Source organism: Anas platyrhynchos, chromosome 23 (genome assembly GCF_047663525.1).
Source record: "Anas platyrhynchos isolate ZD024472 breed Pekin duck chromosome 23, IASCAAS_PekinDuck_T2T, whole genome shotgun sequence".
NCBI classification, from domain to species: Eukaryota; Metazoa; Chordata; class Aves; order Anseriformes; family Anatidae; genus Anas; species Anas platyrhynchos.
Window position 1 is genome coordinate 2612321 of NC_092609.1, and position 26007 is coordinate 2638327.

The 26007-nt window shown below is 43.4% G+C and overlaps 1 protein-coding gene across 3 annotated transcripts in view; it reads left to right on the forward strand.

The window, feature by feature from the left end:
- DOCK5 (dedicator of cytokinesis 5) overlaps window positions 1-26007 on the forward strand; it is a 112384-nt gene that overhangs the window by 11275 nt on the left and 75102 nt on the right. For 2 of the 3 annotated variants that reach the window (XM_038167006.2, XM_072027232.1), the window contains 3 exons: window positions 10347-10422; window positions 10557-12098; window positions 15832-15932. In XM_038167006.2, the coding sequence (XP_038022934.2) occupies window positions 12007-12098; window positions 15832-15932 (193 nt within the window). In that variant the 5' untranslated portion in view covers window positions 10347-10422; window positions 10557-12006. Of the gene's footprint in view, window positions 1-10346; window positions 10423-10556; window positions 12099-15831; window positions 15933-16046; window positions 16300-26007 lie in introns of those variants that run through there. The other variant, XM_038167005.2, reaches the window with a different exon arrangement.

Here is a 26007-nt window from a genome sequence, read left to right on the forward strand (position 1 = left end):
AGGGAGACAGTAGTTATTACCCGTGGAGCTGTTACAGACAAGCAAGAGCACTGAGAAGCTACTGACAGATTTTTATTTCAATTACTGGTAGGCATCGATGTGAATACAAAAAAACATACATTTCTCCATTAGGTATGCGTGTCTGGTTTATGCATAAGGGCTCAGTGACATTCTTGTTTGCGTTTTGACATGACATCTTTTTCCTCTGTAACTGGACATTCTCTGAAAAAAATGTCACTGCTTTCCTCCATGCTTCATTATAGTTTATGTTTCCCCCCCCAGCAGCCTCCGGCAATTAGGCTGTTAATGTAGTTAGGGGTGGATGGACGGCAGCAATCTGGGCTCTGAAACAGAACAGCAAGCCCTACAGTCCTGCAGCACTTCCCTCTTGTCCACGCTGCGTAGTCATTAATAAAGTCCTGCAGGTCTCTCGCTGCGTGCTCTCAGAATTTGGGCTGCCCTTCATGGGGGAGCAGCGATTGTGCCGGTTTGGCTCTTCCCAAATTCAGATAGGTCTGACCTCTGCCTCTGCTGGAATTTGTCTGCAGCAGCTCCCTTGCAAGCCAGTGACAGACAACCTAGAATAGGTGAACTGCAAAATATTTTCTCTGGGTTTCTTTAAATCCTTGCACAGGACTGTTAGTCAGTGGCAAGAACAACGGCAATCAAAGCTAAAGATGTGAGTGTAATAAATTGCTTTATGTGGTAACCTGAGGCAGACAACATTTTGATGTTGGAAAAAATTCAGATCAGTTGTGAAATGAAAACTCAAAGGCGTTCCTTTAGAAAATGTTTCTCTGCTTTAGCTTCAGCAAAGTTCTGCTTTTCCTTCATCCTTCTGAGTTAACTGTTTACTGAGGGTGACCTGAATTTACAAAGAGCTGTTTTTCTACCAAAAAATGCATTTATTTATTTTTTTTTTCAAGTGAACTGAAAGTACCACTTTCAGCAAAGTTTAACAGAAGCTTGTAAGAGAATGTGGGTAGAACCTTTGCCTTAGCTTGCCATGTAGCCAGGGTGGCTTGGGGAAAAATTGCACTGTCATGCCATCCTCGTATTGGGTCTTTGCAGCAAAGATCCAGGAATTAGGATTCTCAAGCAGGCATTTAGGAGTGCTTGCTGCAGAGGAAGGACAAATACGTGAAAAGCAGCAAACCAAAATATTCTTTACACTCGCATTTATAGACAGACACATGCACATATTTGGAGGCTTTGTTTTGAAGCAGGAGGTATCTTTAGTGAATGTAGATCATTTATATTCTGGTGGGTTTAGCTTGAATGCTGCACAGCTCCATGCCTGCTTGTCTGAGGCAGCTTGCTCTGAGAAGGGTTAAGCTTTGTGTTTGTCGACAGCATTGCAGCAAAGGGGATGAAGTAAGCTTGAAGGGCAGAAACGCTGTACTGCATCTTTAACAGGGTGTGTCCCATCCATTGCTGCAGTCTCTGCTGCAGTGAGGTTTAAATTGGGCTCTGTCTGTCTCGTTAAGCCTCCTTACTTTATGATAATTGGAGATGGCGATCATATTCAGACACAGCGCTAGAATGGCTGCTGATCTGAAAGCGACAATCAGCCCACGAAGGGTGGGAAACTTTGGATAGCACAAATCCCCTGCCCAGTCACCCATTGCGTAGTCCAAAAAAAAAAACTTTTTAGTGATTTTGTGCTTTTAGTGAGTTAAAAGGCTCTGTTCCATATATAAAGGAGCTCGCCGGGGATTTTGGCACTCTGTAGCATCGTACTGTGTTAGTAACTTTGCAAAGTCATCGAACATGTTCTGCAGCAGCTGCTGAATATTGCTGAATCAATTTGGCACTGAGAAAAAGATTGTTAGGCTGCTGAATTTCCTTGAGATTTGTAAGTCCCTCAGACTCATTTTACATGCAATTATAAAAGACACTGTCTTTTCACAGGATTGACAAGCAGGTTTCAGAGGATTAAAAGGAGTGATTTTGAAATAAAATCCTCTGCCTTCATGACTGCAGTGCTAGCTGCACTGTGTGGGGCAGGTCCAACACCACTTGCGTAGTCATTGCGTGCTATAGTTATACAAAGCCTGCTGTGGTCTCCTGAGTGCTTGTTCCCTTTGTATTATAAACATCCATCTGTGACGAATGTCATATTTAAATCCTGTGAGTTTGTGTATTGCAAAGTTGGTAGATACTGTTCAGTTATTTTTATTTTGAAAAGGAGTCGTTTTCTTAGACTACCTTGTAATTCATTGCATCTGACATATGGTGCTGCTCCAAGAAGAGTGTTCACGTCACCAAATGTAGTTTCATGCTCAGATCTCATCCTTTCTAATTGAAATTTTGGTCCTTTGCATCTAAGACTTGTTCTACTAAACTGAAGCAGTGACAAATATTTTGTTAACCTAAATGAAGAGGTAATACTTAACCAGAACAAAACTATGATTTAGGCTATCCATTTAAAAGTAACTCCCATGTTCTTACACACTCATGCTACTAGCACATTTGTATGCAGGGGCTTCTGCAGAATATGTCGAGTCCACCAGCAACTAATCAGGCTTCCAGCTAATATTAAGGGCAGATTGCAAGATCAGCCTCTGTAATTATAAGATGGCAGACATAATTTCTGCTTGTCTGTGAAGTGTTCACTGTACTTCTGGCACTGAAAATGAGATAAGTTGTTCAATTTCCTCCCGTGTCATGAGAGTTCACTGTTCTAAGTCCTGCAGAGACTTCAGAGAAGATTGCAGGGAGCAGGGAGTGGATAGCATTTCACTTAAAATTATAGAGCACATATATTTTCAAAGAAAGTGCAGAGCCAGACTTCAGAGCTCATTGAGCAATGTTACCTCTGGAACAGCGCAGACCCTTTTAGATGACACTGTGCATCAACTACAGGAACAGTGAAATGCTGCTGATTCATCTCTATCTTTACTTTCCCTTATGTGAGCTCTAGTGCCACCAAGTGCCCGTCCCCTGGAAGAAAGCAGCCCAGCCTGATTGACGCAAACAACGTCCAAATGAGCTCTTTCAGGGAATGCAGTGATCTGCAGCAGGTGGGATCAGAGCTAAAATAATCTTTTCTGAAACAGAAATATGAGGGCTTGAAGTTGGGATTCTTCCAAAACCTTAAAACTCCTTGTAACCGAGCTCTTAATAGCAGATTTAGCAGTGTTCCCAGCTTAAATTTGTTGGCTGATAGAAATAATGGTTCGGTAGTTAATAGACTGGGTGTAGGTCCTACAGCACAGCTCACACCAAAAGAGTAGGACCAGCTGCTTTGTTTGTGATCAGTTGCTCACAAACCAGAGACTGAGCAGAATTGTGAAAGGCTGGCCTGAAAGCAGACGTGAGTGGGTTAGGCTGGGTTTTGCATGTAGGGAAAGAGCTGGAAAGAACCTTATTTATTCTGCTGGCCCCTGAAATGCAGTGACAGGTAAAGGAAAGGAGACACGATACTAATCTGAGATTGTGGCAGCCTTGAAGCAATGATAGAGGAGACAATAGATTGTACAAATGCATTCAGCTTATGTAATTTCAGAGAAGGAAGCTTGCCAAAATTGACGTAAATAGAAAGCCAGAACATTTTTAGGTGTATACTCTACTTGATTCTCAAGTGGACTCTGCCAGGACTCATTGTGCTGCTTTTTTTTTTTTATACCACTCAAGGTGATCCAGGTTTGTCCTGCATTCCTTCCTCTGTGTTGTAAGAAGGCAATAATGTTTTTTTTTAGAGCTCAGGTGATAAAAATTCTTACTGTTCTCTTCCTGCGTGTAGAACTTTTACTGGTTTACATCATTTCCAGCAGTCTGATATCAAGAGTTTAGTCCTTGATTCCTTTGGAACAAAGTTTAAAAGATTTTATACTGGCTAATTATGCTACTAGAGCAGTGCTGTTAATGAGGCTGGAATACATGTTCAAGAAATTAAACCTATTGCCCGAAATAGGAGCAGATATCCTTGAGCCTTTTGTACGAGATTTCCCTTTGGATGGGGGAGGCTGTAGCCTGGTGAAAAATTGTTCCCTACAGTGCATTTTGTAATCACCACTTGCATATGAACCTGACTGACTTCTTCCTAAAAGGGCAAAAGCTGGAAGGAGCCAAGTGGCAGATAAAGCTCTCTGAATTTTCATTCCCTATCTTAGAAGAAAGAATGCGGAGTCCCTTAGGCCAGGCAAGACCATTGTGTGCCTCACCAGGAGATCTGTCTGTTCCCTGCCGAGCTGAAACAAACATTTCCATGTTTATAGGGCTGGCGATGGCTTCATCAAATTGCAGATCAAGTCTGCTTCTGCTTTCCTTCCCTCAAACAATATATTGAACTGCTACCTCTGAATTAGTCATCCCATCTGGCACTCGCTGAAACCAAGGAGCTAAATCTCTAGGCAGAAGAGAGTGGAGCTGGTCCCTTAGCTGACGGATTTGTATTTTAACATGTGAGAAACCTTCAGAGGCCTGAGAGGTGTCACCCAAGGCAGCCGAGCGGGGCTGATGTGCAGCAGCTGAGAGCCAGCATGCCCATTTGCTTTCTAATGCAGCCTTTGGACAAGGAATTACAGATTGCACGTGAGCACACACAAGAAATGCTGTTAGGATAAAAGACCCCGTCCTTTTTGTGCAGTTTTTAATTCGTTATGCTGCAGCCTCGGTGTGTGCAGTTTGTATCTTCAGACTGAACTAATGTGCCAGGCTGTCACCTCTCTGTGGTCCTGCACGTGTTAATGAAAGAACGTGGGCCCGATCCTGGAGTCCTGCAGGGCTTAATCCTCCCCCGTGAAAGCTGGTGTTGGGTGAGATACTTTGTCTTGCTCGGATTAGTCTTGCTGTCAGTAAAACAATGCTGTAATTGTCTTCCTGCCTTTCTTGCGGTGCAGTTCCGATGAATAAATCAGTTTCTAGACCGCTGTGTTAGAGATAAGTACAATTTGGGCAGAGTGTTGGCAATCTGTGCCTTTTGGATTTCTATACTAAACTCACTAATTAAAATCCAGAAGAGTAGGAAGGCAGAGGGCTTTTTCTTACCCTCTACAGAGCGTTACCAGTTGCCAGCAAGTAATTTTATTTTCTTTTGCCCGGTTGGTTGCTTGAGCTCTGCTCCAGGCAGTGCGTGTGCTCCCAATGCCTGGCAACAGCGACCTGACGTCAGTCCCGGCACACTCCTGAGCAGCAGAAATAGCAGAAATAGTGCCTTGTCACCGTGCTCTCCTTGGGCTGAGCTGCATCACGCTGCTGCAGGGCTAGCCTGCCTTCATTTGCCTGCACAGAGCAATGCAGAAAGGCGCTTGGGGGGGAATTAGTGCTGCAGGGGGAGCGTGGTGCATGCTGAGGGTATAGGGCTGAGCACAGCGGTAGCTGTTTCCTACGGTAACAAGTGGCTCCTTGTTGGCTGATGGCAATTTCTGTGCACAGCAAAGTGGCAGAAGTGCTGCCTGCCGTGGTACAAAATAGTAATCCATGCAGGGCAGCGGTTCCCAGCCCCTGCAGGGCCCGTGGAGCAATGTGCTGCAGGGAGTCACCCCTCAGGCAGCTGGCCACAGCTAATCTCAGGGACTGCTGTTCTCTGGGACTCCCACAACTATTTAGAACATGAATGTTTTTGCCAGATGTATATACAGCATGCTCAAAGTAAAATGAGGGTGGTACAGGATAGAAGCCCACAGAATGTATCGTTGCATTGCTCTGAGGTTTGTCTTCAACATGAATTTACAAAGTTGAATGGACACTTAATCCCTGACAGAATTTTGCCCTGCCATGTTAGGCTTTGAAAAGTGCAGACGTTTTGAGTTGCAGTTTGTGTGTACATCTGCAGAGATCCTCATAGATCTTGATGCCACAAACGCCCTTCTTGTTTCACACAGTAAATACCGGGAGCATCACTGAATGACAGTTTTATCTCATGTTATTTCTTTGTGTTGGAGGAGGTCGTTTTTCACATAGAAGAGCATTAAATCGCTTCTTTGCTGTTGTTTGCTGCAGAAATGTTTGAGGCAGGTAAGGATAATAACAGGAAATAATTTTGCAGGGACCGAAATATGGCCTGCTAACTCTTAAGCTGTGCAAAATGCCCCCTCCTGAATTTACCTGGAGCTGTTTAATTTGCTTTTTTCCTGCTTCTGAGGAACCAGGCCGCTGGCCACAGGCATCACAAACCTGCTGGAGCCTTGCCACAGCCAGGTGCAGGGGGTTTGAGCACTCTGCAGGGAAGAGCAGTTTTCCATGCTGATCTTTTAGTGGCATCTAGCGTTTAATATTTGTAATAGCATCCTCGCACAAACATTTGGAACTGCAGTATCCTTGAGAATTTGCCTTGAGATTAAGCATTTGTTGATCTTTTTAAGGAGAATATCACTTATTTGAGGGCTGTAGGCTTAGACATTTTAAAATAAATGTTTTCCAGTGCTTTCCTTCTCCCTAAATCCGAGTGCTTTCATTTGATTTGGGTATTTAGCAAGTCTTTTCTTCAACTTCGATATATTTGTTTATAATTCTGACTCTTAGTGATTTTTCTAATCTCTCTCTCCCCATAGTTGAGATTCTTTTTCCCAACAGTTGTGATAGTTTTGGTTCTCTGAAGGGATGAAACAATCTCTTGGATTCTTTGCTAGAATTAACCTCACACTATGGGAGCATTGAGACAACGGAGGGGGCATCTGTGAATGGTGCTGGCAGGAAGTTTGTGTTTGGGCTCTGTACCCCTTGCGTGAGAGGGGAAGGGAGAAGAAGAAGGCAGCACGAGTAACAGACATGAGAAGCAGCATGGAAGTTGAGAGAGCTTAATGGCCAATGCCAGAGATCTTCAAAACCATAGACACTACTGCTGATAGGTGTGTTATTTTAACCCCGTTCTTGCAAGCAGTGAGAAGCAAGCCCACTTCGCTTCCTTTCTTTCTCTTCTCTGGTTCACTTTATAAAAGAAAAATGTCTCTACAGTGAGGGTATCTCAGTGTATGGGACTGATGCACTAGAAAAAGTGATTATCATATTGGTATTGTTTCCCAGTTTTGGTTTTCCAGGTTCTGAATACATCTTTCCTCCTTTTCAATGGGAGAAAAGAGAAATAAGTTGAAGAAAAAAATAATTAAAGATAAAACTCATAAAAAAGAATCAGTATTAGATGAATGGGGAAATTCTTAGGACTACAAATGTATCATTGAAGTGCTCGTTTATTTGTATGCAAATGAGCCATAAGAATGAGACATAAGAAAGTCATGGGCTTTATTTTTTCTTCTGAAGTGTGCATCACATAATAAAATTTTGTGCTTATCCAGAGCCTTTCCTCTAAAGACCTCAAAACTCCTAATGAAAATTAACCGAGCCCTGTAAGTAAATACAAGCAGTTTGTCTTTGTTTAAGTATACAAGGAATACCTAGAACCCCTAAGTTGTAGGTGAATATTTCTGAAGAGTTGCACATAACCATTAATTGTTTACAACAAAACAAAGCACCTCTACCTCCTTATAACTTAAATCCGTGCTAAATGGAAATTAGTCCGGGCCATAAGATTTGTATTTGGGTATTAGATTGGGTGAGTTCCTGGGTGAGCCTTTATTGCTTGTGGTTAGGTCTAGAAACTACAGCGCTTGGTTTTAGCTTGAGTTTACCTGTTTTAAGATCTATATTTGATTTTTCTTTTTATCAGCATTGATTTATCACTTGAGAAATAATCACATATGACAGTGGTGACAAGCAAATATCAAAAACCTATGGGATCAAAGTCAGATCCTTCTACTCTTGCAGCTCTCTGTCCATCTGAATCTGCATCATCCCATCATGAACCAGATCTCTGTGATGGATTTGACAGGAAGCAATCTCTGATCAACGGCCAAAGCAATTATTCTTCTTTACAGAATGTCTGAACTCCTTAGGAAAAAACACTCCTGTATGTAACAGGCATCCAACTTAAATAGGTGGTTTTAGCTTTCTGGTATCCTCAGTGTCAAAATCAGGGGCTTAATTTTGTAGTAATACACTTCATATAGACTTCCCAGGAGCAGAGGGAGAACAGCGCTGCTTTTAAGAAAGGAATTATTGATTGCAGTTGCCGAAGAGAACTACGACATCTGCCCATGCGTCCTAAGAATTATTGGAAGCTCATTTCCAGCCATGAAAATTTTGATTAAATCTGACCACACACCTCCCTGCTGAGGACACTTTCGGGAACAAGCTCTTCAGACATTAAAGATGTAAGAGATGCATTAAATATAAAGCAGTCGATATCCATAATTCAGCTGTGATGGATAGATACCACAGGCATTGCAAGAGGGCTTCTACTAATAGGCACTTTGGAATTAGCCAGTGATTCTTAATGAAAATGCCTGCCAGCACTTCCTCCTTTTAATCTTTCTCATGATATCAAAGAGGAGGGAGGAGTCGGATCGCTGGAACAAAAGTAAAATATAAAATCAGAGTTTGCAAGTCTCTTGGTAGCTATTCCAGTTGTGCCATAGCAGCTGGTGCTGGGGGCTCTGGCTTACATGGTATTAAGGTAAGAGTAAGAGAAACTCAACCTGGATTCCTCCTGGTGTAAGTAAGCAGAGTCACAGCCTGAGGTACCAGGCTACTAGCGAGAACCGCACGTATCCATCACAGGCATCCATGTCTGTACCTGCAGTTCATGCTGTTAACGCCAAGAATTTTGCTGAAATCTTCCTCTTGTTGAGGTTTGAGCATTGTTGAGTCTGAGCATTGCTACTGACTTCAGCTCTCAGTTCCTCAAGTTTATTCTTCTGTCTGGGGATTAACTGAGCTCTGTTGAATCTCATTGGTTATAAAAAAGCAGTTCTGTTTTCCATAGTAATGGGAACGGTATAATGCAAAACCCCCACAGTAGGTTGACATTAAAATTAAGTTATTTTTCCAACAATACCTTCCTACAAAACATCTCCACAATAATTACTCTGTTCGATAGAACAAGAGCATCTAGGCACATTCACAGTGTGAATGGGGGCAGGTTTTTTGCTATTCTACTTGCAATTGCTTACACAGAAAACAGTGTTAGAAAATGAACGAACGTGTTTTAATGTAATCATGAATAAGGGGCAGAAAACAACCCTATGACCATTTAGCTCTGTAGAAATAAACAATTAGTTGAAAGGACATTCAGGAGTATTATGGCTTTTTGATAGACTAGTACCAGCTTGAGACAGAGAAGTTTAAAAAAAACCACTAGCTGTGAGAGTGATATTTACAGGGTTCTTCCTCCAGCTTCAAGTGGTGTTAAAATAAAATACCAAAAGAGTAAAATGCAATGGTTAAACCAGAGTATGGCAATTATCTCTGCAGTAAGTTACTTGCTGCTTGCTTTTCCTCGTTCTTAAGTTGTAAAGCTCAAGTTGGTAGCTGAGCGAGTGTTAACCTAGAACTTAACCAGACACAAGCCTCAGCCACACAAGCAAATTCCCTTTCTTGGTGTCTGACGAAACACCAAACCAGTCACATGCCTTGATAAAAGGCATTTCTGTGGAAGTTTCTGGCCAGTTTCAACCATGCACTAAAGATACCTATCTGCCCTTCTGGCAGCATGTCAGTTAGTGCAAATCTGCAGAGAAACACCCACACAGGTAGAGAATTACTCATTTACAGCAGTTGACAATGTGTATTCTGCTGTTTACTTAAATCCGCTGCCATCGCTTACCATTTTATGGCAGGTTCCATTCGGGTAGCTCATACCTCATCAGATCTCTCGTTGACAGGACAAGGTCACAGAGATCTTTTATCTTCACAAATTTTGCAATAAAATATCAGAGCACTGAAGGTCTCGGAGTTCTGTCAAACTTGCTTGTGCTGTTATTCCCTAGAAATAGCCACGAATTTCAGTCTAGCAATTTTGATTATGAGATTTTACCTGAGGCCACTGACTTGCAAAACCTTTTTATGAAACATGCAGCAATCTTGCCGACAATGGGAATTGCAAGATAACCTTTGCCTCTGCCTCCTGCTAACCTTTTTAAAAGGAGTTCAAAAGTGAGATAAAACAATTTGATACCCAGCTGTTGGGAAAGGTCTTGGCATCCCATGCTGAAATGTAGCAGTCAGATGATCTCCTGCTAAAATTAAAGTCACAACCCTTCTTGTTATCGCTAAGAGCAACATTTGTGGCATGAAATGTGAAAAGCAAACAAAATGGATTTCAGTGAAGCTGTGCTGATTTACATCCACTGAGGATCGTGCCCACCTAATGAGTTACTAATATGAATAATAAAGTCTGGCTTTCAGCAGCAATTCATTCATGAGCTGGAGAGCTGAATTTGCTGCTGGCCCATGGGATTCTTTATCAGTGCATGTGGCAGCAATAAATGGGCTCAAGTGAATTGTAGATGATGAAGATAGTTAAAAGCAGTTTTAAAGCAAGATCTCTGAATGCTCTACCGTTTTAGGTATCTTAACAGAACCTACAGGACTAACAGAACTTATGGGAGTAAGGTCTGGCCTTCTTGTATCAAGTTGGTGCAGGTAAGTAAATGCATGCATGCATCATGCTGGTATTTGCAGCATTGAACATACCCTTAAGCGTTACAGAGGTGGTGTTAACACCTTGCACTTTCTAATGAAGCAAAATATCCTAATGAGTTTTGCAACTGTTGCAGATGTTGATTGCGTGATTGGTGCTTTGATTTGCATGGATAGGATTCATGCCTGAACAAAGGAAGAGATCACCATCTGGATAAAATGCAGACTAGATGGGAAGATTCTTCTCTTTCCTTAATAAGAAACAGAAGGAGGAGGGGTAGGAAAACTAAGCTTTGAAATTTTAATAAACTCAGACATGAAAATACAAAGCTATTAAAATAGAAACGCCAACTAACTGATTACTCAGAACCTGTTCATCTGACTTAGGGTTACATCAAGGCAGAATTTTTCAAAGCTGCCTAAGGGTTGTTATAGTCCCCATTCCTGTTTAATTGAAAAGGAGTCAGGTTTCGGTACTTGGATGGCTTTGGATTTTTTTGCATAAAATCATGGAACGGAGATGGTTACATTTCATCCAGAATCCCTCTTGAGAAAAAGCAATAAGACTGTCTAACAAACTGTTCTGCTACTCAGCACCATGTTACCTCAGCTTATCATTGGCATAACTGTACTGAAACAAACAGCTCTGCCTCATTAGGGCTGAAGAAATACAGGGCTGGCTTGAAGGGAATCCAAGGGCACTGCAGAGCTTTGGGGCTGCAGCCATGGCCCATGCTAGGGATGCTAATCATGCCAGTTGCTGCTGATGAGGAGAAATCAAGTCCTATTGACCTCTCAAGAAACCTGTACCTGCCTATTATTTGACTACAGGTCCTAGAGTCATTAACAGTGGAAGATTCTGGGCATTGCTGAACTCAACAGAGTAATTCATATGAAGACAGCATCTCTGCAGCTTCTGGATTTGAGCTACTAAGGCTGCACGGCACGGTGCTTGGGACATGCAGTGTCATGTCTTTATTAATTGGGACATACACTAGCAAATCTAAGCCTGAATGGCTTTTAGCGAAACTTGCTGTTCCTACATTAATTTCCACAGGAATTAGCTCTGAGGTAACTCTCAGATTCCTACTAGCATCGTTAACAGCATCATTAAACATCTAAATACCTTTACAAATCTGTCCCCAAGACGTGCATCAGTTTTGGGAAGGAAACTCGGCTTCATAATCACATAATTGCTTTGGGGATTTTTTTTTACACAAAAGCAACAACTTCTACGTTGCATCTTCTCCATTATTGGTCCTCTCAGCAGCACATTTGCCCACAGTTCTGCTTATTTACCAGCCCAGAATACCGTGTAGGATAACTGTTTGCTATCACATGCAGTTAGCCTCCCGGGGAGTTTGCTGCTCTGTTCAGAGAAATACTGAATGCTCTGCTTAAGAAGCAATTTATGCTGCGTATAAATAAAACGGAAACAGTGAACACCCATTTATATTGGGCCTTGGGTCAATGAGCTGTGCCCAGAGCTGCTGTGTACTTCTTCCAGTGAAGAAATTGTTTCCTTCCATCACTGCAGGAGGTCTGAACAAACCGTATTTGCAGAAGAGAGGGATCTTGACATAATTCATGGACTTGTTGATTACACCGTCCTGTGCTTGTTCTTCACTCTCAAGTAGCAAAAAGTGCTTCTGGACAAGTTTGTTGCACCTTACTCCCAGGTGATGATCAAAAGATGGTAGTAGTAGCTGCAAATCACAGCTTAGGTGATGAATGCTTGCTGTTTCTCGCAGCTGTGCTGGTATAGAGTAATCCAGAAAGAAGAGAAAAAAAAAGTGCTAGTGAAATTGGTGGTCCGTACAGTGGTTTTGTTGACAAGTTGTTTAGAAATATCCCTGTGACATTAACAGAACAACAAAATGAGCTGACAGTATGGTAATGCCAACTAAATAACCAAACTACCATTATCGTACAAGCATTTGCCTTACTTGGATAACAAAATGTGCAGTGAAATCTTCAGCTATATAACTATATATCTGGGCCGTGAGATCTTCAGATAAGGTTAATTGTTATTCCACGATAAAACGTGTGCAGGCAGCTGGGTATAAATGGGGCTTTTTCCTATTTGTGGTGTATGAATATATTTGCATATTTAGCTGATTATATTGCTTACTCTGCTGGTTTTTATTTACTATTTGTGCTAGTGATCAGAAAATAAGGGTCAATTTCTGAAGTAGACCTGATCCTTCATCAGCAGGAAGGCTTGAACTATTACACTCATGAAGAGGTCACTTCAGTTGTGGTAGGAGCTTTTTTGTGGGTGTGCTAAAACCACTTAATGTTTTGTGGAACAATACAATTTTATTATTTTTTCTCCACTCTGTTTCCACGTCCTTTCTGTTAATTTAGATTGTAAACTGCTTGATTCCAGTACCATATTTTTTTGGTTGTATATGCACAACACCTAGCTAGGTAGGATCCAGGCTGGAAATCCAACTGGGAAAGTGCTTAGTGCTTCAGGAAAAACTTTTTTGCCTATTCCCTTCATCCACTGAAGGTGAGTACATTCTTTAGCTGCTGTAGTTCTTATTTGGGACATAGGAGGGCACTAGAATTACGTTTCTTTAACTCCAGTTATTCCACAAAGAAAGAGATGCAGGTGGGTAGTACTTGAGAAATGTTTCTAGGACATGTGGCTCTTTCTAACTTCATGTCTTGAAGTGACAAGTGTACATAAAGGATTTACTCCAGCAGTCAGATCAATTGCAATTGCGTTGTTCTTTCAGCTGTGAAAGGTAAAAGGCACAGAAGTGATACGGCGCTCTTAGTGTACTAACATGAATAAACCCCCGTCACCCAAATTCTCTCCCACTCTGATGTGCAGCATGACCTCAGTCTTGTGGCTTTGATACGGCATTTATGTAAACAGAGTTAATTTCTAATTGTAACCTTGATGGGAATTTAGCTGTCTATCTTCTGTTTGGGGCAGAGAAGAACAGGGTCCAGACTGTTTACTATTAGTGTCCCTGGTTAAACTGCACTTAAGCGTTAAAACTAAAAAAATAACGTGTTTGGTAACATAAGATTAAATAAAAAGTTTCCTAAATAAAACTTGACTTTCAGTGATAGCTGCAATTTCCTATTCCATGTGCCCTAATATTTGCAAATCATTGTATTTGATGAATCATACGCCAACTACCCTTACTTCCGTTCAAAAAAAAAAAGGCAACAACAACAAAAAAAGAAGCAGCTACTCTAGTTGCTGCTTGTCTGTCTTTCATGTTTTGCTCTGTTTTTCATTTGCTGCCAAGAATTTGCTTTAACTGGGTTGGAAAATACTGATGCAGCTCAGCCAGCTCAACTATAAAATCAGGAATCTTAAAATCAAGGTGCTAGGCTGTCAGGCAGACTCGGTTAGAGAACCTCTAGCCAAAGGCCTTGGCAGCCAGAATACAGGTGGGCTTTCAAAAACTCACTGCATTTTCCTCCTCCTTAAGGGAGTTTTTCTCCCTTAATATTATGGCCTCAGGTCCAGGCACTTTGAACAGTCCCTCCCTGGTCACCTCCAGACGCTTACCAAGCTGCCTCTCTTCTCGTTTTGGGGTGATGCTACAGAGAACTACTGCTCAGCGTCACTAAATGGAACAGAAGAAAATTTTGGCAGAAAAGAAAGAGGTGTTTTTCTCTTGTGAAGGAGGGTTATTTTAGCTAAGCTTGGGTGTTAGCACGCACGTGACACCTTGAACTGCAGCAAGGAATGTTTAGCTTGAAGTACTGCAGCTTTTACAAGACCAACACTTCAGGCATGGCTAAAGCAGCCCTCCAGGGCGGATGGAAAGTTCCCTGGACAGGGAGGAATGTGGGGTGATGCAAGAGGAGCCGTCTCCTCTGCATCGTTTGTTCTGCCACACACTGCAAAAGGGCCACAGAGAGGCCTTATCCCAATGGTATAGGGGAATATTTTTGAATCCAGACAGTGCAAAATCAGATCAGAGGGGCTTAGACCGACCGTCACCCCATTTAGTTGTCTTGGTAGCCTAATTGCGTTGTTCTTTGTGTTAAGGTCTCCAAGAATTTTGCAGTATTAAGCTTCCTTTTAGAGAAAAAGTTTGGGTGAATCTTCCAGAGTAAAACGATTTGCAAAATGCTTCAATATTTGCTCTTCATACAAGTGCATGAACTTGTTGGATGCCTCCATGCCGTTCCTGCAAGCCCTCAGCTCGCCACAAAACCCCTACAAGGTCTGTGTTTAGTGGCTCTACTGAATCTTCAGCTAGAGGTACCGTAGGCTTTGTGGGTAAGAACGACGACTTCAGGTAGGTGTCAGTACAGCATCAGAGGCACAGTTGGCTGGGTTGAGTGAGTGTTTTGTACAGAACAGATTAGTTAACCAGTTCCAGCTTGCAAATCTTGCTGTTTTGTTTTTACAACTTGTTCCACACACTGACAAACTCCGCGTGGACCCTTCAGGTGCCGTGCAGGTACCGAAAGAGCCCGTGTCCACGTTTAATCTTCTGCTGCTCGGTGCTTCAGCAGCACACAGCTGAACAAAGTTGGGAGCACCCCTAGGGAGATCAAAACATCGTCTGAGAGAAGGATTTGGCTCTCTAGTGGGAACTGGGCGTAACGTTACAGCACATCACAGCTGGATGAGTAATGGACTGGGCATGCAACAGCTTCATAGGCCACGCATTCTTGTCAGATGACAGACCAGCAGGTATTGTTAAAAAGCACAAAATATTGTATGGTGGTGCTGTGATATCAGGTGGCCTTGGGTTTAAAGGTTTGGCTGGCAAAGAACAAGTTTATTTGTCGGAGAGGGCAAATTACCAGTAATTAACTCTCATTTATGTTACTCTGCCACTTAGAGGCGTCAGTGGAGATGAAAGCAAATTAAATTTAGAAGAAACTCATAGATGGGAGAGCGTGGTATGGAAGGTATGCTCGGAACACACTGGAGGGATGGAGGCTGGGATTCAGCAATGAAGTGATCTGCACGAGCTGAGCAGCAGGGCTGCCCCTAGCGCTCCTCACTTGGAAGATAAGATTATTTTTTCTCCACATTCTTGTGCTTTAGTGCAGTTATACAGGTGGTTGCGTTTTCAAACAGTCACACTTATTGCAGTGTTCACTGCTTGGCATTGGAGACAGGCATACTGCAAGGATAAGAAGCACATTGGTGACTTACAGCCCCCGAGGGAGAAGGACCTGGACCTTCTCAGGTCCAGCTGGCTTTGTAGAAACCCCCAGCTGTCCGCACAGCCCAGGGCAGGTCGGGCGGTGGGATGGGATGCTCGGGGAGGTGGTGGGGTCACCGTCCCTGGGGGTGTTGGAGGAGAGGTTGGATGTGGTGCTTGGGGACACAGCGGGTGATGCTGGTGGGAGGGGGACGGTTGGACCAGATGACCTTGGAGGGCTTCTCCAGCCTTAACCATTCTGTGTCTCTGTCACCAGTTTGAAACTCTCCAGCAAGTCCCATTTCACCGGAGTCTTACACCAGGAACCCACCCAGCCCTGCAAGCAAGAGCCTCATATCTTCAGCAGAGCACAGCCCCGTAAGCTTCCTATTTTTTTTTCCACACTACTTTTAAACTAACCCTTCAGTTTCCTTCCTCCTTAATGGCTCACTGCTCGAGCAAAGCCTGCAGCCAGCGGCTCCCCGGCTGCTCCAGCAGCAGGAGCGGCCGCAGGTGAGTCCCTGCGGGCGGAGCCGTGCGGTGCCGGGCCGCCCCCGGCCTTGTTCCCTCCCCTCTGCTCCGCTCCTTGCCGCTCGGCGGCGGCCGGCACTCGGGCGGCTGCGGGCAGTTGTCCCGCATGGCGGAGCGGCCCGGGCCGGGAGGCGGTGGCACAGGGACCGTGCTGGGGGAAGCGCCGCCGGGATGGCCCGCTGGATCCCCACCAAGCGGGAGAAGTACGGCGTCGGTGAGTGCCAGCCCCAGCTGCTCCCCCCTCCCCCCTTTCCCTTGCTCCCCCCTTTCCCTTGCTCCCCCCTTTCCCTTGCTCCCCCCTTTCCCTTGCTCCCCCCTTTCCCTTGCTCCCCCCTTTCCTTTGCTCCCCCCTTTCCCTTGTTCCCCCCTTCTCCTTGTTCCCCCCTTTCCCTTGCTCCCCCTTCCCAGCTCCCTGTGCCCCCCCCCCCCCCAAGCCCTCCCCATGCAGCACCTCCCTTCGCTTCCCCTGCTCTGTGCCTTTTCTTCCTCCCCTGCTGCTCAGCCCCGCGGACCCTCGGTTCCTTTCTCCTCCCCACACTTCCTCCACTGCTACCTTCTTTTTTCCCAGTTTCTGCCCTCTTCCACTTTCAAGTTTCAGCCGCCAGCATCCACTCTTTGGACCTGTGGGGATGGAGGCTGCGTTCAGCGCCTGCCCTTGGAGCTCTGGGTTTGTGGGCTCAGGACTGACCTTTGTAGTTTTGCCTCTGCAGCGTGTTCAACAGCACGGAGAGATCTAATGTAGCAGCAGAAATGCCTGCTGTTGTCCCCAAACGGAGCTGTGGATAGGAAAAGTAACGCCAGGATAAGAAGTTTGCAATGTGGGAATTGGGGATTCTGGGGGATGGCTTTGCAGGGGGGTGGAAATCTTGACAGTGATATTTTGAGGTGAGGGGAGGAGCAGTGAAGGCTTAACTGGCACCTTGTGCCTTCTGCCTTGTCCCGATAACAATTAAAAGGAGGGGGTTGGACACTGGCTTGCCTCTCTCTAGGCGGAACATAACCAGTGGTGCTGCCGATAAGTTCCCATTTTCTTGTGAGTGTGACAAATCAAAAACCACACAATTCTGAGGTTGATTGCAAGAATTGGACGGGAACGATATGCAGGAAGCCATGACTGACACACAGCTCCTTACAGTTTATTTTAATGCAGGGCGCTCGTTTGTGCCCTGTGGGTTCCTCGGTGGACTTTTTTTGATGCGAGACAAATTTCTCATTTCATGCTTGCCAAGTGTCAGTTGCCCCAGCTCCCATGAGGTTGCTTGTTCAAGTTCAGTCCTTGGGCTGAAAAATGAGGGGCCTCATCCAGCGCAGCTTTGCGTAGTGACTCTGAAAACCAACTCGATTGCAAAGTGGCTTTGCAGGGAGGCAGCCTGCTCCTTGCAGGACTGTGGCTTAAGTTTGGCTAAATAACTTCAGAGGTACCGTATGCAGCATGGCCTTATCTAGTTCTGCTCTGGTAACCGGGAGGGTGTGGAGTGCTGTACGCCCTGAACTTTGCTTCTTTCTGGGCAGCCAACAGCCCAGGCTGTTTGTACGTGGCAGCCCGTGTGTATGAGTGTATGACTTAGTGAGATTACTCCAAGCGTCGGGAATTAAAAATGTTGGGTATTACAACCAAATAAGCTTCATAATCATAATTGAATGGCTGGGCTAGATCGTTGTGTGTTTTTTTTTTCTGTGCCCTTTTTTTTTTAAGCACAGCTTTGAGTAAGGCTCTGCTACCTGAAGAATGGCCTTGGGCAGCGGGATGAATCAGAGGCACTCCTCTAGTCAACATTTCATCTTGCTTCCGGGGTGATTTTTGTGTGCTGGCTTCAGCCAACTGCTGATTAGGACATCTCCTCTCCACAAAGGGCACTGGCTTGTGAGTAAGCAGGGTGGAGGAAAAATTACCTCTTCCCTTATGTTGCCGACCAAAAAGTGCTGGTGGGAAGCGTCCCCGTAGGTCTGTGCGTTCAGACAGCTGTGTGAAAAGGATGCTCACTTCCCCTGCCTGCAGACTCATGGACCAAACTGACCTAGAGGCTGTACTGCTTCCACTCTTGCTTTTATTTTGCAACACAGCTGATGGAGTTAATTCCCAGGCAGTAGACAGAATTATTTATGCAGTGACAAATTTTATCAGGCAGTGTCTGATAGGTGGTGTTAATGAATCTTAATTTGGTCAGTTTGATATTCGCAGAGCTGTCAGTTTCCCGTCTGCAGTTGCATCCCGTGCCCTGTTAAAGCTTTGCTCTCAGGTGCCAGTCCTCTCTGCATTCCTGCTTAATGTGACTGTCAGAAACAATAATCAGGCCTACTCGTCATAGGCAGGGTAAGCGTGTTTATGGCTGGTTGTAGGATCTCGATTTCAGTCTGTAGGGGTACTAATGCTTAGTACAGAGTGTAGTCTGATCACATGAGATGGAAAAGATCCACTTCTGTATGGAAAAGCTCAGAGCAGGGACATTAAGCTTCTTCTCATGATGCCACAGTCTCAAGAGGTTGACGTGGGTTGAAAGGAAATTGTGAGCCTCTTGTGCTGATAATGTCTGCTAGCCAGGGTGCCTGGTGGTACAAAATATGAAGGTGGCTGCGATGAGGGCAATGCCACTGGTTCTTGTAGTGTGGGCCCGTGGAGGGTAAGAACTTTACTCACTGGTAGCGTGGGCAATTTGATGGTTCTGAAGTGTAAAGCTAGAAGTTCATTCCTTTTAGAAACAACAAACACACACAGGGTTTGCTAGTAATCTGCAGTTTGGAAACTAACCCAGAGCTGCTTGCTTTTTTATTTATTTTTTAAACATACCCCCGTAAATCATACCAGCACAGTAGGAAATTCCGAGAAGTTAACGGTGTGACTCAGTGTCACTTGTCTAATCTTTGCGGTTCGGTTCAGAATGGGTTATCTCCTGGGTTATATTCTACAGATTGAGGTTTCAAATGGATTTGCTGTCTTCCAGGAGTTTTGTTCTCAATTGGTTAAACCTATGAGTGCTACCTTTAGCATGGATACTGCTGATGGCATATGGACTGAGTTTGAAACTGGAAATTACAGCATCCTAAGGGAAACATATGTGAGAGGCAAATGACTTTCAGTTTCTCACTCTCGATGACTTTTCAACCCAGTAACAGATGTGAGTTTGGAACCTTCAGCCTTGTAAAGGGACAGAACCGCTGCTGATCGTCTGCTGGGCAACATCATGCCTTTTGAAGCAGCAATTGGGGGCCTCCCTAAGCTTCCTTGCAATACGTTTCACCTCTAGGTTGGGAAGGAAAGATACCGAAGTTGGACGGTCTTTGCTCCAGACTCAATGAAGTAGCCTATTCTTGGAGCAGTGCTTTTCTCAAAAAGAAGTTGGCACTTGCAGAATGGCTTTCACACAGACTCTGTTCTGTCAAAAGAGTTTGCACTGGAGGAAAGAATACCTGAATGGCTCCCCGCAGCTTTTAACTTTTACTTTCTGCTTGTTTTAAAATGATTAACTTAGGGAATCCACAGTTATTTATTTTTTTTTCCTGCTGGCAGTGACACAGGCTTGCATTAACTTTAGCTTAAGTATTCCACTTCAGTTGTAAAAGCAATTCTTTCTTCAGTCATCAACTGCTCTTAACCTGTAAGTGTTCTTTGTGGACTGGAAGAGACCGTGCCCTCGGTGCTTGGCTTCAGCATGAAGTATGAGAGAAATCTGGAGTTTGTGGAATGATAAGATCACAGAGTCACAGAACGCTAGGGATTGGAAGGGACCTTGAAAGATCGTCTAGTCCAATCCCCCTGATAAGATGTTCTGTTGCAGTGTATCCAGGCTGCTATCAGAAGTAGTTGGACCCCATTTTTTTGATTGCTGCCTCATGCAGTCTGAAAAAGCAGCAACGGCAGCGTGGTAAGCCAGGGCGGGGAACTGAGCCAGCCCAAAACCAGTTCAGAAATAAAAAGTGCTGGGTTTCCAGCCAGAGCAGTTTCCAGATGACAGCAGTGATGTGTCAGGTACGCATGCTTTCTATGTCTCCTCTGACTGTGAGCTAACAGGATGAGAAGTGTTTATTTACAGTTCTGTAGGTGATTTGTGTACGTATCTTCCCTTCAATCCACAAATCTGGTCTCCCACAATGAGAATTCAACTGGAGTTCTGCTGAAAGAGCTTAGAGGCGTGAGGTCCAGAACAGCTCGTGTTCAGGTGAGGTTGGTGGCTTGCACCTGGAGGCACTGCTGTGGTCACCTCTTGAAATGTCTCTTTACCCAGAATTTGGGGATAACAGCTGCTCACAGAGCTTGTGTGCTGGGACTGGGCATGTTATTGTGTCTGAGCCTTTGCAGTTGAAGGCTGTAATGGAGCATTTGCTCCACACACCACGAAATGCTTCAACCCAACAGCAAACTTAGAGCTTGCAGCAAAAGGCTGAAAGCCACAAATTGCCATGTTCTGCTTGGAAGGAGCAGGAGAAACCAAAGGTATTATTTGTTGCCTATGGTCTTCCGAAATTGTTAGATGTATAACTTCATATGTTATTATGAGCCCAGAAAACTTCACTGGTCAATGAGGTGTATCAATGAATTGTTTGTATTTTAGTAATCTTTATAGACTCAAAGTAAAATCAGTCGTGTTTTGGGTAGAAAGTGTCGTAAAATGTTGGGCCCAAGGGAATCGAATTGAACAAAGCACTTCAAGTAGTTTAGTGGAAAGTATTTTGGTTCGTCTGGTACGTTTTTAAAGAAAAAAGTTGAGAAACTTTTGGGCAGCTCTAATTCCCAAGCTTTCTCTGCCTCTTCACATCCCATTCCAGGGATTTACATGTTGTATTCCAGCTATGCAAATACACGGGTGGCTGTTTGAAAGGGGCTGGCTTGTTTTGATCCAGTTCCAAAAGCAGCGGGGCCATTTGCTAGAGCTGAAATACCTCGGCCATGTTACCAAGAGCAGCTATTTGTTACAGGGGCAAGTAGCAGCCCCCAAGTTTTCAATCTATCATCTTTTATTGGGTGGGGGGGGCATTGAATAGATTTTTATTTTTTTAACAGACAGGTAATTACCCCTAATAGTTATTGGTGACCTTTTAAACCCATTATATTTTTCCCTGCTGGAGGGACCAGCACGTAGGACTATTCTTGTCTCAAAGAAGTATTTACTCTGCTGAAATACCATGTGGTGGTTGAGTTACAATCAGCTGCGTCATGTCTTAGGAATGGCAGTAATTTTTCAAATGTAAACCAGTCCCTGGCAGCTACATTTGTGATTTATGTGAGCAGAAATGCAAAGGATCAGAGAGGAAGAGAGAGTGCTGCAGAATAAGATTTTCTTACTAATGGTTTGATTTGTGATGACTTCTGATACGCTTGGCCATGAGGTCTTGGTTTCATGTTCAGACTTCATATATCTTCTGCAAAGTTGTCTCGAAATCCAGTCTGTGATCAAAGGAGGCTCACAGCACTGATAGCAGTACATCATGTCAAATTAGAGCAAATTTCATATTTGTTTCAACTTGCTGCTTGCCTTGTGCTCCCCTTCCTGCAGGCTGCTGCTAATTGGCAACGTTAAGTGCACTCTGGTGTGCTGCTTTCCTGCCCAGGCTCCAGAAGGATGCAAGAATCTGGCTGCATCTGGATGCAAGAGTACCTGGCTGTACGAGCAGCCCAGATTAAGTAAATTTTTCTTTGTCAGAAGAGTGTGCTTAAGGATATCAAATTAGACATTTAGACCTACATCAGGTTAGCTTCATGGGAGATGTTGCTTAAAAAGGGGGAAAATGGTACGATGATAATATATTTACCTAAATTGGTGCAAAACCCTGCATGAATATTTTGCATTAGTTTAAGGTGGATTTATTTGGATTGCAGCTAATCAGTTAGGAATAAGTTCAGGGTGGATTGAAGGCCCATGTATTGCCATGTGGCCAGCAACAGATTTTTTTATTTCAGAAGGAAAACCCAAAACTCACTTCACTTCAGTAGACGTTTATGTATAGAAAAGCACTAAGTGGTTTTATGCACCTGGTTTGTCAATGCATTATCTTGTTAAGCATCCTCTTTTTTTTTTTCTTCTTTTTAATGTGATTTAACCTTTTCCTTTAAATTAGGGCAAAATACTGTAAGGACTGAAGAAAAAGCCATGTCATTCATGTCTTATTGCATCTTGATTCAGTTTTCATCTCCTGTTTTTATATAATGCTTTCAGCTGCATTAATACATCCTCATCCAAAAAGCACATTGCACTGCTTTTTGCTGACAGGCTGTTCTGAAACATGCACTTATCCTTTTTTCCTGCAAGCTCTCAGATTCAAGATTCCCACTCTCTCCTTGATTTCTAGAAAGTGAAGTTAGTCTCCTAGTGGCTTTCACTCAACACAAAATAAACTGGTCGTGTGCTTCAGAATTTGTTTGTACAAGCTTGCATCCTGTTCTTCTCTTCTGTGTGTTTCTGAAAGGAACTTCATCTGTGCTAAATCGGTAAAAGAGCAGTCCAAATGCATGTGTCCAGTAAGTGGAAAATTCTTTATTTAGAAGAGGCTGTGAGGGGAGGGGCAGTGCTGGAGACCACAGAGGGGGAGCTCTCCTGAGCTATCTACCAGATTTTTTGTGCCTGTGTGTGTATGTTCATGCTTTTTTTTCACTTTTATTTTGGTCAGGGTTGATAGAAATTCTGAGTTTTCACAACAGAACAGCTGAGCTGTGTTACTTTTTTTACAGGAATGGATGGAGAGAAGTACCTCTTAAGTCTTAGTGCAGCTGCTTAGCTTTTTTGTTTGCTTGTTTTTGTTTTCTGTTGTGTAAAGAATTATTGGATACTGCTCATTTCACTTGAAGAATGAGAAAGGAAAAAGAAAAAGAGATCTGATGAAGTGATTGCTTCCCAGCCCTCCTTCCCCTTACAGAAAGGAATGCGGAGAAGTGGCAGTAATGGAATAATAGAAACAAGAAGCGTGCGGCCTTGAGGTGAAGCTGAATTACTGAACGAAGATGTAACAGTGGAAATGGAGCATACGTGATAAAGATGAGCTGTGCCTGGCTGGATTTACGTGTGGGAGCAAATGTTAGGGAGAGGTTTTTTAAGAGCAGCACTGTGGGTAGCCATTGGAACCAGGAAGGAAGGACCTGTGCCTGCAGCAGCAATGGATTGGGGCTTTTGTACCTGGATTTTAACTGGGAGCCAGGCAGAGTTAACACCCCAAACCAGGGACTGCTGAAAGCTGTATTTCATTCACATCCTTGGAAAATTCCAGTTGTGGCTTCTTATCCAATTTTTAGATGGATCCCAGATCATGCTTAGGCATGCTTTGCTGTACTATTTTCTTCTGACATGTTTCTTTGTCAAAGGTGCAGAAACTTCCAAGTGCTGAGTGTAGCTGTGTTGCTGCAAGGTCTCTTCCCACCCCTGCATTTCCAGCATCTTTGTGCTCTCTCTCTTCATTCCTATCCGTGTTACCAGTTTGTAACTTTCCAATTATTTCTGCCTGGGAACGAAGAGCTGACAGAGATTATTATGGGCAAGATTTGCCCAGTTGAAACTTTAAGGGCAGATAAGCGTTGTTGGGTGGGAACCCTGCCTGCCAAAATTTGCAGCTAGTCTCTCGAGTTACAGCCATTGTCTCGCCGGCAGCAGCTCAGATTTGCAGATCATATCATCATGGCAGAACATTAGGTCAAGCCTGCCAGCTGTTTTATGGGTGCTCTCTGTATGTCAGCAGAGTATAATGCATCCCATTATTAGTCTTCTATAGGATTACTCATTTTTGCAAGTGCCTTAGTGTTTTTGAAGCTTATAACGCATAGCACAGAAGACCCTGTTGGGACAGCAAAAGAGCAACAACAAAATCAAACAATAAAAGTAAGGGGGGAGATTTAAATGTTTCTTTTAACTATGCATGGCCCAATACATGTTTTATTTGTGTTTACTTGCTGACAGCCAAGTAAATCTCAACGTGTTTGGAATCATTATTTTAAATTATATAGAAACAGAAGCAGTGCTGGATTTCAGTTTGCAGCCAGAGAATGAATAAATCAGCAGTCTGCTCTGCAGCTACGAGCAACCCTGGCTTCTTGAAGCTTACTGCCTTCGCAGCCTGCGTTGTGGTAATGAAAGGGAAGGAGGCACAGGTGGGAAAGCTCTACAATCCATACGTAGTTATACTTTGTAGTAGATGTTTTTAGCTCTGGGCAAACCTTCCTAAGTCTGTGATAAGGACAGTGAGTTTAGCTTTCAGAATGTAAAGTGAAGATAGAATTAAAAACCTTACCTGTTTGCTAACAACAGTTGTTATAAATCCAAAGTCTAGAATTTAATAGCCTTAGGATTCGCTCTCCACAGAGGCTAAACAGCACTGTCTGACTTTGACTGGAGTGTTTCCCTTACCAGTTTCCTAAAATTAGTTTTCTGATCTTGACTGTGTCTTAGTATAAACAAAAAGCAACCTGTTGCTCCTTTCTTTCCATGATAGAAAATAAAAATAAAGTTAAATTAACCTCTTAGTTCTCATGTACCTACAGAGTTTGTAGTGGAACCAATATAGGGAGATCTTGTAATTACAGAGCAAAATAGTTTGTTTGTCTGTTTTTATTTTCCAGAATAGCCTTCCCAGCTCTGTTTTGTCCAGGGCAGAGAGAAGCTACCATGAACCCATTCCTGGTATATAAGTAGCTGTCTTCCTCTCTAGTGCTACGCACATTTTCCATAACTACTCGTGTTCTTCCTCCATTTGCTTTATTATGATTTGTGTTTACCAGTTAATGTTGAAGGTAATAACTACAAAGCTTTCAACAGGAAAGCTAAAAACCTTGGTGCTGTTGACAGCAAGAAGTTTGAACTCTTCAGAGCAATATATGATGTTTTCTTTCTGAGTTAACAGTGGTGTTTTTTCTTTAATTAATTCTTTATTCTTTTTTTAAAATTTATTTTTATTCTTAATTCTTTAATCATTTTTTTAAGTTCCCCAATTTATCGGCTGCGTCTAAAGTTTATTTGGTGTGTAAGTTGACCATGCAACTTATCGTTCCCAGAGTCCTTTCTCTTTTTTTGTTAATCCGTATTAGCTTGAGTCTGTCTTCCCTTGCTTTTGGTGCTTACTGTATTTCTTAAGCAGTTCTCTGTGAAACTAATCCTCTGGACTTCAAAGGCACTGATGACATGCAAAGGACTTGTACCTATTTTGTGGCTTATTCTTACTTTGTGAAGTAGAAGCAGTATTTCTGCAAGTGTCTTGTGACTTTTGGCTGCTTTAGTTCTGGGTATCGAGCTTGAGATGTGACAGTCTTGATTTTCAGGATCTCTCTCACTCCATCTTCTTAACAGTGAAGCCTCTTTAGCTCTTGTGAAGCATCCAAAACTGCTGCTTGCATTCTGGAGCTTCTGCTGAGCTGTCTCCTGTTAATTAGATACCAGGCTAATTGTTCAGAGGTGTCAACAGGCTGGAAATACCAACCTCACTAGTACCAGCTGTGCTGACTGGTTCTGAATTTCACACTGGCCTCTTGCACATTCCTGTAGTTCTTTTGCCATGGGGTTGTATTTGCTAGCACAAATGCAGCTAGGAGCTATGGAAGTTACTGATGAAAGTTTATAAAAACTGGGAAAACTTCAACCAATTACAGATTGATCGAGAAAGAATACAGGTATAATAATCTCACCCTGTCATTAAAAAGTGGAAAAAATGTACAACAAAAGTTTGTCAGAGTTTCTTTTACATGCTAACAAGGTAAAGGCACAAACATGGCCAAGCTTACAACTGTCTTAGTCCCAAATCATAAATGCATTTAGCCCCTTGCTACCAAGTGAGGACTGTGTTTTCTAGTCCAGTGCATTTAATTTGTGGTAGGAGGCCTAAAATATATCATGAATTTAGGTGCATTTGCCAGGAACATAAATAGGAATTACTGGACTGCTTTCTAGGTGGACAGTTCACGGCTGGCTTCAAAGACTGAGGGTGTTAGAGTCCTGGTTGGACCAGTTGC